The sequence below is a fragment of the Hemibagrus wyckioides genome, linkage group LG10, assembly GCF_019097595.1.
Source record: "Hemibagrus wyckioides isolate EC202008001 linkage group LG10, SWU_Hwy_1.0, whole genome shotgun sequence".
In the NCBI taxonomy this organism is placed as follows: domain Eukaryota; kingdom Metazoa; phylum Chordata; class Actinopteri; order Siluriformes; family Bagridae; genus Hemibagrus; species Hemibagrus wyckioides.
The window spans coordinates 25768379-25784464 of NC_080719.1; the positions used below are offsets into that span (position 1 = coordinate 25768379).

Consider the following 16086-nt stretch of genomic DNA (forward strand, 5'->3'; position numbering starts at 1 on the left):
TTTATTAACATGTTCAGTGCTGGCTCTCAGAGGAGGATCGGTCCTTCTCAAAATATCCTCACATGGTTCTTCCTCATATCATCTCAGGGAGTATTTTTTCATTAATGATCTAGATCTGCTCATAGATTTCTGTATAAAGCTGCTTTATGAATTTATGACTATCACTGAAGACTCTTTTCTGTTTGCTGTTTAAGTGTAATATATTAGCAGTTCCTTTAAAAGGGAAGGTATTTACGGCTCAGTGATCCAGTTTCTTCAGTGTTTTTTGGGACAGTATCAGGGAGTACGGGTGAGGTTTAGAGGGATTAAGGATGGAGGTTGGTGGATTTTTCTGACACTCTGTATATTTTTTATGTAGAATTCAAAATCACTAGCCAGCTATCAAACTCATGACATATATTTATTTAGAAGAAAAGGAGAAATCTGATTCTTCATAATTCTGAACATCATCTATTAATCAATCATGTAATACTGTCATGTTCTAGTCTCTTCCTGTTTCTGAGGAGCTGGAACAGATCTAAAGGGATTAGATGAACATCCTCTAGGACTGAATTTGTGATAAACGTTTAACACACGTGTCTTATGAAAGCCTTCAAACTTACAGGCGCAAGATTTAGCGTCTGAGAGATGAGCGATGTGTCTAGAGATTTGTTCACACATCTGCTGGAGACTTTGATCCAGGAGAACTGAAATCCTGTGATGGGCGTCTGACCAGGGGTGGTCTCAGATACCTGCCAGCTGAACAGACCTTCCAGGGAACCGTTCACCGTCTGGAACTCCGCTAACAACTTCTCAGGCCGCTGCAGAGCTTTCTTTGCCTGCAGATGGCGCTCTAGGACAAAGACAATCATCATCAGCATCATCAGTGGCGTGAATAGCCATGCATTTCAGTCACAAATATCTACACAAATATTTCTCTCAAACATGCTGCTTTTTAATATAGACTGTTGAATGTTTAACAAATTTCTGTTTAAGAATAATTCTGACAACCTGCTTAGTGAAAACGTTTAACGGAAGTCTAATGCCAGTTCTATGATCAATTTTTTGTGAATGCTTGAAATATTTTTGTGAATTAAGTTCCAACTATTTATATATTATAAGTCCTTTTCAGAGGAACATTTTGTGGTTGTGTTTTACAAGTGTGTGGGTTTGATGGAGATACCACAAAACCTTAGGAAAAACATTAAGCAACCAAAATAACATTTTTATTGAATTTCTCCAGTTTTGGAAAGTTAAATAAAACAATAAAACAGCTTTGGGGAGTTTTTTATTTCTCATGTCTTATCCTAAGACTTTCACTGTGGTTGAGTTTTTAAATTAGAGTTTAACCCTAAAAAGCCCATACCTTCGCCGATTTCTGATACCCAGGTTTCATAGTCAATAAAAATATGCCAATTTAAAATATGTGGTTTTAAATATATATATATATATATATTTTTTTTTTTTTTTTTTTTTTTCAGAACAGACAGGGCTAGGAGAATCCTGTTTTATTTTATGTTAAATGATTAATGCTAGTCCATAAAAAAATGCAAATTAAAAAGCAAGAAATTCTTACTGAAACCTCTGCTGAGTGTTGTGTATAAAAATTCATATAAAATAACAAAAAAGTAAAAAATATGTTAATAACTGTAAATTACAGAGCGATAAGAAAATTCATTCATGTCCTGAGTTACATCAGCAGGTTATGCATGCTGTGTTTCCCCCATTTCCTCCCAGTTTAGTCTAGCCAATTCCTGCCCACAATGACCAGGAAGCGTGGGGAAGCATGTGTTCCTCAGAAGACACGTAAAAATATATATACGTTTAAACAGTTGCTCATGCGGTGTCACAGAGCAGCATACACACTCGGATGAAGCACTAACTACCCTCGTCCACCAACAGACCATCTCTCCCACCTAGACAGCACAGTTAATTCTGGTTCTCTTCCAGCTCCTACTCATGGATGGCTGATAGTTATGCATTTTAAATAATCTCTGTTGTGACCGAGTTTCGATTAAACAAGTGTCTGTTCTTTTATTACAGTTTTGGTGCAACATATAACATTTTTAATATTTACAGCATAAGAAATGCAATTGTGCAAAAACTTTGCTTTACCATCTTGGGCACAGGGCAGTAGTTTCTTCCCACGGCCTTTCGGAGATGAGCACTGTGGGGTAGTGACTGAGGTCACGGCCCCGGCCTTCTCTCCTTGCTCAGAGAGAGGTGTCACGGTTACTTTGTACTTACAGGTGAAAAGAAGGCCTGTGATGATGAAATGCGTGCCCTAAAGGAAAAGTGGAACATGATGTAACAAAGCCTGACACCAAATCTATCCAGTGACAGCAATACTCTATGGAGAAAATGAATGAATAATAAAAATATCCTTCAGTATACCACCTTAAAACAAGGATAAAGAGTGGGAATTAAACTGAAGTGACCTATGATTAAGGAGTCGCTGAGGCTCAGTTTTACCCGGCTCTTCTGATGGGAAATCAGACACCGATCCCTTTATCCACACTGTATCTGTGTCATATAAAAAATGGCTGTGGTTTTCACACATTTTCATTACTGTCGCTACCAGCCCATGACTGATTACGTCTGGAAACATAACACTCTTGGCTGCTATAGCATTGAATGCCATACATCTAGGCTTGAACAAGGGCTTTATGGAAACATAGGAACCCCAGTGAGTAAACCACACGGTCATGTGAGATGATATTTATAGACAAGGTGCAGGTCTTGATAATGCCCTCATATCTCTAGCGTTAGCCACTGAAAGGTAACATAATAGCGCTGACTAAAGTCGGTTACCAAGCATTCCTTTACGCTGTTCAAACATGCACGCCTAGTACACGTTCCAGATTATTTGTAATTGTAAAACCTTTCCTTCCTGCTAAAATTAAACGCCTTAAAGCAGATAGATCACAATGTGGTTGTAGGCAGGTGTGGTGCATTGTAGCACTGTGGCTGGGTAAGGACCACCTTATCCTGCTGCTGGAAAAGCAAACCGCCTGTGCCTAGTGCATTCCTATGTTTATTAAACAATATACAGTTTCTCCTGCACTCTTGTTGGCTGGTAGGTCCAAATTCGAGCTGACTGCGGGTCATCCAGGGTGTCTCATATCCACCAGATTATTATATGACCTTGCTGAGTTAGATTTGAAAAGTATTTCCAGACAAATAAAATGCAATGCAGTGACTTTCTTCATTTATATCTGGGACAGAAGACCATGAGAAACAAGATTTTGTTGCTAGAAACATTTTTAATTATTCCTACAAGTGTTGACAGCCAAGCAGAGAAAATAGTGGACATACCTGTACAGTAGCCGTTCTCTCTCTCTTGGTCACATTATTAGCACATACCTCTGGAAGCCAGCTTAAAAGGTATGAAGTGGAACCCCTCTGGTTTTCTACACGGAGAAACATAAGAATATGAAGTATATTAGATCTGTACCCCGGGTCAACTTTCAAAGGCCGTGGCCAAAGAGCTGCACGGACATATTTTAAGGGACATGCCGCCTCCTGTCCTCTTCCTGTTCCGTGTCCAAGCAGCATTACATCTTTCATCAAACTCGTCTCCCACAGTGCATCACGTCGTCAGAGGCCCAGAGAGCCGTGTCCCCCCCATCTGCTTTTCATTTCACTGCCATACTGATATTATTAAATCTGTCTACATATGTCTATTCACCTCCTTCCAAGAGATAGTGGTAAATCAGCACCCCCTCGTTATGATTCTCTGCGGTTCCAGCAGAACGCCTCCCCCGCAACTTTGAAGAGCATTGCGTCACCTAATGAGTAATTTCTGAACATGCTTACTATGCAAACTTAAAGTAATGTGTTGGAGGAGGTACAGAGAGGACACCCTGATGAGTGTCTGTTTATGTAGGATGGATGAAATTCACCATAAGGCTCGTGTCTTTGTAATGCTCTTCAATAAAACATTAGTCACTACGCTGCTTTTCTTCGGCTCCGACTGATTCAAGGACACGGACAGATCATCTGTGAAATTGAAACGGCTGTCCGGCTCAGTTACGATCTGTATAATTGGGGTGAGGACAACGTAGGCAATTTAAAATTCAATTTAATATGGTCGCTGCCTGATGGAAACTCTTCATGTGATCCTGATTTATGCATTCTCCTCCAGTGTGTCTCGCATCAAGTGACATTTTATTGACCTGATGTACAGTGGAATTTCATAACATCCCTCTTGGACCACAGTGCAACATACAAGACAATACATCAATTTACACACAGCAAGCGTAAGATGAGCTTTTGTTTTTGGCTCCACTTGCCTGGGAGTCGACTCTTCCAAAACACCTTCACCTGCAACTGGTCGTTGTGGTAGTGGGGAGCCGCGGCGTCCAGTCGTAGGACTCTGGGTGACGAGCGGGAGACGGGTAGCTCATTCGAAAAGTCCTGTGAGACTGGCGAGGAGCCTGCCATGAGAACATGAGATTCACATTTACCGAGTGGAATTCATTTAACACATGACCCTTCTTGGGCCTTTCATGATTGGTTGCCTGATCGCGAATTCTCTGTAGGAGTGCACGATGGAACGCTTTTATAACTGGAAGCAGATGTAAAAGATGTAAATAATTATTCAAAGCAGTTGAACAAACAGGGTGAATATGACACATTCATTAAGAGATGCTAATGCGCATTACATGCAGAAGTCATTCAGTTCCATATCTGTCAGCTGCATAAACCTCACCTCATTAATTCTTGGTCATTTAATAGCTCATTGAAATTGATTTAAATGAATCCACTTTATAATCCAAGCAATATTTTAAAGATATCCTGAGGGTCTCTGGAAGGCTGATAGAAATGGAGGAAAAACAAAAATAAAGATATAAAAATGTGCACAGGGGAACAATAATAATCGAGGTGAAAGGAAAATATATATATATATATATATATATATATATATATATATATATATATATATATATATATAGATAGATAGATAGATAGATAGATAGATAGATAGATAGATAGATAGATAGATAGATATATGCATATAGCAGAGTTTTGAAAAATGGAATTAAATTTGACGTTATTTAACCTGACAGCATGAACAAAGCCAAAGAACAGACTGGACTCAGTAAATTTTCATGCTTCTTTGCAGCATGTCTGGAATTAGTTTTGGCAGAATTAGTGCATGATTTATAAAGCATAATTAAAAACAGAAAACAACAACATGAGAAGAGAAACTCCTCTTTGCTCTGAAGAGCCCGGGTTGTTTTTAGTAGTGAGGTAGAAGTGATGTTAAAGCCCTGGTGGGGTGTTTCAGTCAGGGCATCTCTGTTAAGACTCCCTTTAGTGACCCACAAATCAACTAAACACAGATAAGAACTGATCCAGAGTGCTGATATACGCCAGGAAACTGCTACTTGTACGACAGGTTAACTCCTTTCATCTGAGGAAAAATGACCTTGTTTTAGGTGCCAAAAAGTAAACTCCTGTAAGGAGATACTGTCCGGACAGGAGAGGCATCCTCCAATAAAGGTCTCGTGTGTTTTTAACGGTCCTGACGTTGCACAATCACCAATGACAAAGCTGATTAATAGCCATGGGGAGACGAGAACAAAGAGTGCAAATGTTCAGATCTGACAGCCGTCCTGTTGAATTTATGTTTTTGGCTTCAAGCTGAAGGCATGGGCTAAGACCTGTAAAATAATTCATTAAACTACACGAGCTCTCCAAAGCTCATGAGCTAAATTATGTAGAAGCGAGCCGAAACAGAAACAAATGAACCTTGTTCCAGCCCTTACCGGTGGAAGCAGCTGTTCTGAAGGAGAGCTGAGAACGGCCACTCTTCAAGCGCTTCTGTCCCCAGAAAGAAACTGCCTGAATGTTCACTGTGTAAGTGGTGTCTGGCTGAAGTCCTCCCAGCTCCATCTCTGCCAGAGTCTGCAGAACATGGAAAAAACACAGGTTCAGACAGGTAAGTAGGAATAATAATAATAATAATAATAATAATAATAATAATACCTTTAGATGTTAGAGTATTTATCATACTGATACATAGTTATTAGTAGTATCAGTAGTGATGATGGTGGTGGTGGTAATAGTAATAGTAGCACTAATAATACTTCTACTAGTAGAAGTAATATTAGTAATAGCAGCAATACTGCTAGTAATGGAAACAGTGGCAGTAGTAGTAAAAGTAATAGGTAAAGTAGAAGTAGAAGTAGTCATACTAGTAGTATTTATAGTAATAAATACTTACAATAAATACAAACATTACTGTCTTCATTCTGTCTTATACGTAAATATACATTTTTGCTTTTCATCCCATTATGATCGACAAAAAAGATAAACAGAAGTCTAAACAGGCCGTCTGTACCTAAAGCTGCAGACCAAACAGCCTGGCCAGTAGGAGAGCCATTGATTTTCCAGTTGAGGCAACTGGGATCCAGGATTTGTGACATTAATGGTGAATAATGAGCTTTAATATGTCCATGCTTCTCCAGATAGCCAAAACATGTGTTTCACAAGTGTGCAGATAAACGAGCCCAGTGAAACTTGTGTGAATCCCTCCCATGTCACCACAGGCCCATATGTTATGACTTTCAGAATCTGAACTCTACTTTAACTCATGGCCCAGTGGGAAATTGAGTTTCTGCTCAAAACCAAAGCTGTGCTAGACGATCCCAATGTTAGTAGAAATAAGCCTTTTATGCTAGTATGAGGTTAAATTGGTGTGTATTATCAGAGTGGTGAAGCTCGGGAAAATGAAATGGTTGCTGCATTTTCTGTAGTCATTTTGACCTGGTACCATGATTTTTCATTCCTTTTCACTCTAATGTTATAAATCTTCATCGGGAGTCTGGTTTAAACCTGTTCACTCTGTTTCACTCAATGCTTCCTTTTACATGCAGTACAAAAAAACCCCAACTAGCCCTTCAGTGAATATTCCACGTAAATGCTCCAGGCTCCAACACAAACATTTTTATAGTGCGGCTCATAACAAGTGGTCTAACATTCTGTAAATCCTGCCTGGCCCTTGGTCGAATTTTTCTCCTACTGATGAGGTCAGGGAAAGTTATGCAGAACAGATACAAGAAAGGAGAACACACACTAAAGCAGATGAATCCTGCACCGCTGGATACGAAGGAGGATTAATATCGTATAGAAGAGCTTCAAAACTAGTTTCTGTCCTGCCTTGATTCACAATAATTGGAGTAAAATGTGACTGGAATTGCCTTGGCTGCAAATCTTTAATGTGGGAATGAAGAGGGAGCCCTTCCTAGCAGTCTTGTGGTGGAAGACCCATCTCTATCATCTCTATCATGGAGCTGGATAAAAAACCATAATGAAATTTTAAGGGTCTGCGAGTGGTCTTTCGGTCAACCGTTAAAAGTCAGTGTGGATTTGGCAGAGCTCATCGAGACTCTGGTCTTGTATCACATTCCACCATCAACCTGTCTTCTTCTGTTAAACTAACCATTCAGACAAATGAGCAAGAAAAGAGCTTGATACTTTTGTTGGACTAATATCGTCATTGTGTTAAATGGCGCAGACTTCTGAGCTCATTTCATGCTCGGATGACATATAATATATAATAAGATATAAAATCGTGGTCTATATTGTTTTTACTCCGCTGTGTTTTTTGGATGGAAATATTTCTCGACTCCCGGCGGTTCAAAAATGATTTTTTATTTTTATTTTTTTTACCTCTCAAATAGGCTTTGCTTATAAGAAATCACTACATTTTTTTTAAAACCTGTGTCTCTGAAATAGTTCTTCTTTATAGGCTACTGTGCAGCACAACGGATGGTTTTCTCAGACCCAGAAGTTATTGCATTGTAAAAACAAATTACCTAATCAAAACCATTTGAGAGTTGCGGCTTCAAGGAGAGTGCTTAGGTTACAGTAAAATACGATGATCACAAGAGCAGATGGTGTCTTTGTACTACAGGCTTTGCGGAGAAATAAATACACTTTCTAGCACTTTATTAGGACGCAGGTGGTGCACACGAGTTCAACACCTGCGAGCTAACGCTGCCTAAAACTACGAGTCTGATCTAGATTTAGGACTTCCTCAGCCTGGAGGGTTCACAGGATAACGTCCCCTATCTTTGCAGGTGCCAGATGACTTTCTTAAGTGAAGGATACAAACAGATAATTCATGAACCTCAACAGCTGGGGAAAGATAAAAAAAACCTCACAGGAGGTTTTTTTTGCTCGCCCTCATTTTCCTCCAAAATGCGTTTTCCGCTCACTAAAGATATATATTTGACGCAAAAAGGCTCCTGCCGGCCAGCAGCGAAGGTGAGACAGAAAAATATGATGGACGGTCGAAGCCAGAGTTCGAGCGGTGCTTGGCTGCTGAGGGAGATGAGATATGAGCTGCACTGGGGAAGCCTTACCCCGTCTGCGACCCTGCTGCTTTCCTTTCCACTCGGGCCGCTCCAGGTCACTTTGTAATGGTGGAGCAGCAGGTCTCCCTCTCTGGGGGGGTCCCAGCGAAGCAGCACGCTCACCCTGCCGTCAGCACTCACGGTCTGGTACTCGGCGCTGATGTTCTGCGGCCTCTCCGGGGGCAGTGGGTCTGCAGTGGGGAGAAAAGAGAACGTGCGTTTTAGGATGCTGAATCTGTTCACAATTGTTTGTGCTCTCTTGATGTGGCCTTTAGCCAGTGGGAGTGCAGAAAGTCCATGCAAGCCAGAGGGGGAGGCAAATCAAGAACTCATGGAAACTGTAAGGACAATGAAAACTGAAGTCAATGAAAAAAGTTGCCTGACAGTACTGTGCTGCTGTGTTCACTTTTCTTTCTCTCCTACGAAGGAGCTCAGTAGGATGTAACACCCAATTAAATCAGGTTTATTCAACGCACCAGCTAATAATTTAAAGAAAAGGCACTGGAGTTATTAAGAGAACAAGATCAATTGTTTGTATGCCAGGATTACAATTAAATGTCAATGGAAACAAAACTGGATGTCATTGTCTTCTTGTCATTTTTGTCTCTGTTCTTCTGCTTTCATTCACTTTCATGGGCGTTCATGGTCTTTCATGGTCCTTGGCCTCATCCAGAATGTTTTCGCAAGACTGCACCACAGCTCAGCAGGCCATATGTGTAAGTGCATGTGTGTCATTGTGTGTGTGTGTGTGTGTGTGTGTATACATGCTGGACATCTATTCAGTGGAACAGATATATGATGAATGGGGACTCAGTCTCTTGCCACTGGGTGGGGTGGATAAGCCTTCCACGCAACAGCGCATGCAGGGGTGTCGAGGTCATGTTGCCTGAACACATAGAGAGATCTGCTGTTCATTTCACAGCAATTTCACCTCATCACAATATTTGGGAAAGTTGCTAGGTGTACAATGTATACAAAATTACTATATTATCTCTTTGTTATGGACTACATCTACACAAAACTTCAAAACCAGCAGCACACATGAGGAAATATTCAGACAGAATATCAACAGAACTTTTCACTATTAACAGCACCTAGTGTTCACCTGGAACACATTTCAGCTTTGAAACCAAACAATCTGATCTCAGTTCCACCAGACATGAGAGAGAACCACGTTATCTACTGTAAACACTTAAATGGTTACTGCAGATGGACTTTAGGGTGGGCTTCCAAACTCTCAGCATCCATACGAAAACAAAGGCTCCATTTCGTGCTGTGAAGCAACCCCCGATCGACACATGGCCCTGCTGCCTGCTCTAGGGCCGCGAGTGGAAAACTGTCGCTCCAATTTTTTCTCACCGAGTCATATAGCCTCGGAGGAGGAACCTTTCATCTCCAGATATCCTTGAGTAATGGCAGCTACGCACATGACCTATGACCTCCAGCATTCTTCATGCACCCCCGCACCCCTGCCACTCAGATGTCCCATGGCAATTTGATGAAAGTTGCATGTTTTGTGACCCCAAGGAAGGGGCAAAGAGAGCCATATGGTGAAGAAACGTGGTATTAAGTATGTATGTTAGCACTGATTTGCAATATTGGGTAAAGAGAATAGTTTCTTGGAATTTAACAGAATATGACCATGGCTGTGCTTCCCACAGAAAATGACAAATCGTGAATTAGCGACAGACGTCATTTTCAGCAATGAAAAAGCAACTGCAAAAGCATCAACAAAAGACTTTCAGCACTTTTTTATTCTCTACATTCTTCCAAGTGCTGGTAATCTTTAAAAATAAAACAAGAATTGATTTGAGTCATTACTGGTGATGGCTTCAGTCTGCATGTAATTATAGTTTGGACTTGGCCTTTTCAATAGACTCACTTTCGGAACGTGCCAGATCGAGCGCCCCTGTGGTCTGAGACAACGTGAAGCACGTCCCTGAGAAAATTGACATGCACCATAAATTGCAATCAAACAAATAAGACTAAACAAAACAAAAAGCAAAAACAGACACAAAGAGAAAATCTCATACAAAGCACGTTCTCTTTTTTTTGCTTCTGTGTGTTTGTTTGCTGCATCCATGGAAAAGTCTATCCCTGAGCATCTCTCCATACACTAAAACATGTTTAAAAATCTGACACGATGTCGGCATGCCAAACTCTCAGCATGAGAGATGGGGTGTATGTGTTTGGGTGTGTGTGTATATGTGGGAGTGTGAGAGAGTTGAGTGGAGCGAGCTGTGATGATGTACAGGCTGTGGACCGCTCCGGTTACAGACAGGCCAGTTTTACAAAGAAGGCTGACTCTGCAGCGTCGCTGAACTGCTGTGAAGGATTTGCACGTTTGTCTGTAACTCCCCATAACTCCTCTCACTCAGCAGTGTCCCAGCAATCTACACTCAGGCTTTACCCATATTACTGGGCTTCTGACTGAAAAATGTCATGTGCAGCCTTGATCAAAATGGCAGTAGATCTTTGACAAAATTGAATCTGTCGAAAAAGTGTAGTGGTTTACCTCGTGCTGAGAAGAAGTGCTTGCTGGGCGTGGTGAAGCCGCGTGTGCCCTGGCTGTTCACTGCGCTCACCCGAAACTGGTACCACCTGTGGGGCCGGACATCCTTCAGCAAGGCCCGTTCTTCCATGGTCTGAGAGAGACAGAGAGAGAGAGAGAGAGAGGTCATGGTAGATTTAATTAAGACAAATCAGATGAAAGGACTCCATCAGGGCTGTAATGACTGGTTGAACGTTTGCAAGAAGATCTTCTTAGACCTGCTGAAAAGTCCTATGTAAATGTTCCTATCCATTACCTTGCAGTTCCGATTGGGAGAAAATTGAGATGACAATGGACTATTTGTTTCAAAGGTCTCTTGATCTGATGGTTTGAAATTTAAAGCTCCAATTAGGGGTTGTTGAAATCATGTCCCTGGATGAGCTCAGAGCCTCTCAGAGAGTATCCACTAAAGAATACAATCTGTAAGTAATTGGACAGTGACACAATCCTTTGTCGTTTTGGCTCTGTGTTTCAGCACACGGGATTTGGATTTCATGAGGAATCAACATCTATTAGGTTAAAGCGCAAAATGCCAGCTTTAATTCAAAGGCATATATATATATATATATATACATGTTGAGTGAAACAAAGATATGTCTATTATAAAGGTGCAGATTGGACATCAGACCCTTCACTTACATTGCCATATCATTACTTCATACACAAAAGAACAGACATGTTCATAACAGACATGATGAGCAGGGATGTTGTAATGCCAGGAAAGCTGACTATCACAAATCTGAAATAAGAAGATTAATTCAAATCAATAGTAAAAAGCAAGAGGAAAAACAAAATGAATAAACAAACAACTAAAGGTCAATAACACGCTCTAATTTGGACTCTCAGAAAGAAGGAATAATTCAGCATAATCTAAGAAGGTTAAAGATGCCAGACAGAAAAAAACACAGTAAAAGTCCATAACCAACTTCATAACCTTTTTGTATTTCAAACATCTGGGGAGCAAAGAAACTCCTTGAAAGGAAATGTATAAAGATTATACGCTCTTACAAAACACCAATCCATCTGATATTCATGAAATTATCCAATCAATCAGCAGTCCAAAAAATTATGAACACTCAGGTCAAGAGCTTCAGATAATTTTCACATCGAACAACAGCATGGGGAACAAGCATGATCTGAGAGTATTTAACCCGCTTAACCTGGACAACGCTTAACATGGACAACGCTTAACCTGGACAACGCTTAACCTGGACAACGCTTAACCTGGACAACGCTTAACATGGACAACGCTTAACCTGGACAACGCTTAACATGGACAACGCTTAACATGGACAACGCTTAACCTGGACAACGCTTAACATGGACAACGCTTAACCTGGACAACGCTTAACATGGACAACGCTTAACCTGGACAACGCTTAACATGGACAACGCTTAACCTGGACAACGCTTAACCTGGACAACGCTTAACCTGGACAACGCTTAACATGGACAACGCTTAACCTGGACAACACTTAACATGGACAACGCTTAACCTGGACAAGGCTTAACCTGGACAACGCTTAACATGGACAACGCTTAACATGGACAACGCTTAACCTGGACAACGCTTAACCTGGACAACGCTTAACCTGGACAACGCTTAACCTGGACAACGCTTAACATGGACAACGCTTAACATGGACAACGCTTAACCTGGACAACGCTTAACATGGACAACGCTTAACCTGGACAACGCTTAACCTGGACAACGCTTAACCTGGACAATGCTTAACATGGACAACGCTTAACCTGGACAACGCTTAACATGGACAACGCTTAACCTGGACAACGCTTAACATGGACAACGCTTAACATGGACAACGCTTAACCTGGACAATGCTTAACATGGACAACGCTTAACCTGGACAAGGCTTAACATGGACAACGCTTAACATGGACAACGCTTAACCTGGACAACGCTTAACATGGACAACGCTTAACCTGGACAACGCTTAACATGGACAACGCTTAACCTGGACAACGCTTAACATGGACAAGGCTTAACCTGGACAATGCTTAACATGGACAACGCTTAACATGGACAACGCTTAACATGGACAACGCTTAACATGGACAACGCTTAACCTGGACAACGCTTAACATGGACAACGCTTAACCTGGACAACGCTTAACCTGGACAACGCTTAACATGGACAACGCTTAACCTGGACAACGCTTAACATGGACAACGCTTAACCTGGACAACGCTTAACATGGACAACGCTTAACCTGGACAACGCTTAACCTGGACAACGCTTAACCTGGACAATGCTTAACATGGACAATGCTTAACCTGGACAACGCTTAACCTGGACAACGCTTAACATGGACAACGCTTAACATGGACAACGCTTAACCTGGACAATGCTTAACATGGACAACGCTTAACCTGGACAACGCTTAACATGGACAACGCTTAACCTGGACAACGCTTAACATGGACAACGCTTAACCTGGACAACGCTTAACCTGGACAACGCTTAACATGGACAACGCTTAACCTGGACAACGCTTAACATGGACAACGCTTAACCTGGACAACGCTTAACATGGACAACGCTTAACATGGACAACGCTTAACCTGGACAACGCTTAACCTGGACAACGCTTAACATGGGCAACGCTTAACATGGGCAACGCTTAACATGGACAACGCTTAACATGGGCAACGCTTAACATGGACAACGCTTAACATGGACAACGCTTAACATGGACAACGCTTAACCTGGACAACGCTTAACATGGACAACGCTTAACCTGGACAACGCTTAACATGGGCAATGCTTAACATGGGCAACGCTTAACCTGGACAACGCTTAACATGGACAACGCTTAACATGGGCAACGCTTAACCTGGACAACCGATTGAGCATTTGTCCGGTGAAAAGTTGGACAAACTATAAAAATCAGTAAACACTGTGTGATGGTTGAGGACAGATTTGCATATTGAAACATATATATATATATATTATTGTTATATATATAATATATTATATATTATATATTATTGTTATATTATTATTATACTGGCTTCAGTACATGTGGCCAATACATGTAGTTTTTGAAACATTTGAGTATTTGAAACATAACAGATTTCAATTTTTTTTTCAATTCAAATAAAAGTTGACAATTAAGAAAGACGATCTGTATAAAGAATGGTTTCAAGAAGAGAGAAGCTTTCAGTGATGTAGTTTGCCTTGTGGCACTTTGGACGTTTTACAAGACTAAATGTTCTACATTATAGATCATAGAGTTCAAACTAATGGACCACTTAGGTATGTAATTCGTCCAAGTATTTCCATTATCATGGCTATAAACTTTGAAATGTCTATACAAATTAACTTAGAGTATTCGAATGCTGTCTAAAAGGATCCAAAAACCCGAATATTGTCAGTCACGCAGAGAAAATAAACGTCATTCTGATCCAGGCACAGATGACGATAGTGTGAAGTACGTTTGTGGAAAACTTGGCCTGGAGTAGTGTTGCTGTTCTCTTACCATCAGAACAGTGTGCCAGGGTGAGGCGTCGTCTTCGCTGGGATGGATGCCATGGTTCCATCTCCTCTGCAGGATATACAGCACTGGCTCAATAGACACATTGAACTTAGACATCCATGTCACCTCCAGCTGTCCGTGCTGGTCCTCTAAAAAGGCCATGTCTTTCCTTGGCTTCAGGGGGACGCCTATGACACAAGAATGACACATGCTGGGAAGCACCTACATAAAGTCCTACTTTTTCTGCATGTTAAAAATGGTTGGAAAAAAGAACGTGACAGTAAATCAAGTCAATGACGTGATGTTACAGTGCAACATAAAAATGGATCATTGATGCTCAGAGTATTAGAGCATACAGAGCATACGGATCTAACATTCTCCAGTGAACACCAAGAAACCAAGACGCTGCTATGGTGTGATGTAGGTAGTTATTATTATTGGGAAATCTGAGGAACATTTCGTCAGTTCTTTGTCAGGAATTCTTACTTTCCTTCAGCAGGATGTTCTTGGTTGTAGGCGGCTGCTACGTGAAGCTTTAGAGCATTAACTGTTGCTGATTACAATGATCTTAACTGGTAAACAAAGTACTTAAACCCCTTTATTCATATATTGTGCTTATCAAGCCTAACATACCTTTATAAAGGTTGGTTGGTGCTTGGCAGGTGTGGCCACAGCCGTTAGAACAGCACTTTTTAGATCCAGAGCACTCGCGGTCAGCACTGCAGCTCTCCACGCAGGCGGCCGCGAAGCCTGTTGCCCTTTGAGGTGAAGGACAATCTCCCTGCTTCTGTGTCTGCAGTGACTGCAAGAACTCGGCACTGGTCACACACTCGTGGTGCTTCTTTTTATAAAAACCAGGGATAAAGAGACAGAGATAGGGAGATGGAGACAGAGACAGAGCAGGAGATACAGTGGTTAGAAGCAGACACCCACCCACGTTCCCTGGCCATAGCGGTTCTGTATGAGACAGAGCCATGGCGTGTGCTTGCAACGTCACGCTCCTGCCAGCGCTGGCACCGCACTACTTTAAGCCCGAAACAGACTCGACACACACAGAGCTCGGCTTCTGAGGACACATCTGGCTGTGGGGTTCCTGACCGAGGCACTCTGGAAACTGTTCATTTGCAAAACATCTCCAAGAATTACTTAACTCGATGCTTCTCTGGGTTGATGCAAGGCACATGTTTCTTCCATTGGGTGAATCACACAGTTGGGGAAACAACAAAAAGCATGCAGCTTCTTTCTAATACAGAGAGATTGAAAATTACACCATGGCGCTTATCATCCAGTGGGTTTAATATACTGCCATGAAAACTCAAGACTCTCTGAGTCTTTCTGAGTGCACAGTGACACTGTTTTGTCTGTTAGATTTCCTCTCTTAATACCTCACCACTCTGCAGAAGAGGATTAAAGGAGTGTAATCAAATCTGAACCTAGGGACCAGGAGGATAATATGAATATGATTCAATTTTCCATTCCACACACACACACACACACACACACACACACATATAGGCTTGTCATGTTTTAAATCACAGAGCATCACAGGGTAACTTTATACGCTGGCTCACAATCTTCCTCATATAGCTTCTTGATATGGCTGAAATTGAATCACAGGAAGACATTCTACCAAACATGCACATTCATCATGTCCAGAGCTCTTGGCTCTAATGCATCATCTCCCAGCAGGTTAAC

The 16086-nt window shown here is 41.4% G+C and overlaps 1 protein-coding gene across 1 annotated transcript in view; it reads right to left on the minus strand.

Annotated features, from left to right (window-relative positions):
• The window catches only part of anos1b (anosmin 1b), a 41149-nt gene that overhangs the window by 7676 nt on the left and 17387 nt on the right, over window positions 1-16086 (minus strand). Inside the window, exons 4-12 of the mRNA XM_058400424.1 lie at window positions 15025-15232; window positions 14395-14579; window positions 10858-10987; window positions 8352-8533; window positions 5751-5889; window positions 4272-4415; window positions 3295-3389; window positions 2095-2263; window positions 603-832 (exon numbers count right to left, since the gene is read on the minus strand). Of these exons, the coding sequence (XP_058256407.1) occupies window positions 603-832; window positions 2095-2263; window positions 3295-3389; window positions 4272-4415; window positions 5751-5889; window positions 8352-8533; window positions 10858-10987; window positions 14395-14579; window positions 15025-15232 (1482 nt within the window). The remainder of the gene's footprint in view (window positions 1-602; window positions 833-2094; window positions 2264-3294; window positions 3390-4271; window positions 4416-5750; window positions 5890-8351; window positions 8534-10857; window positions 10988-14394; window positions 14580-15024; window positions 15233-16086) is intronic.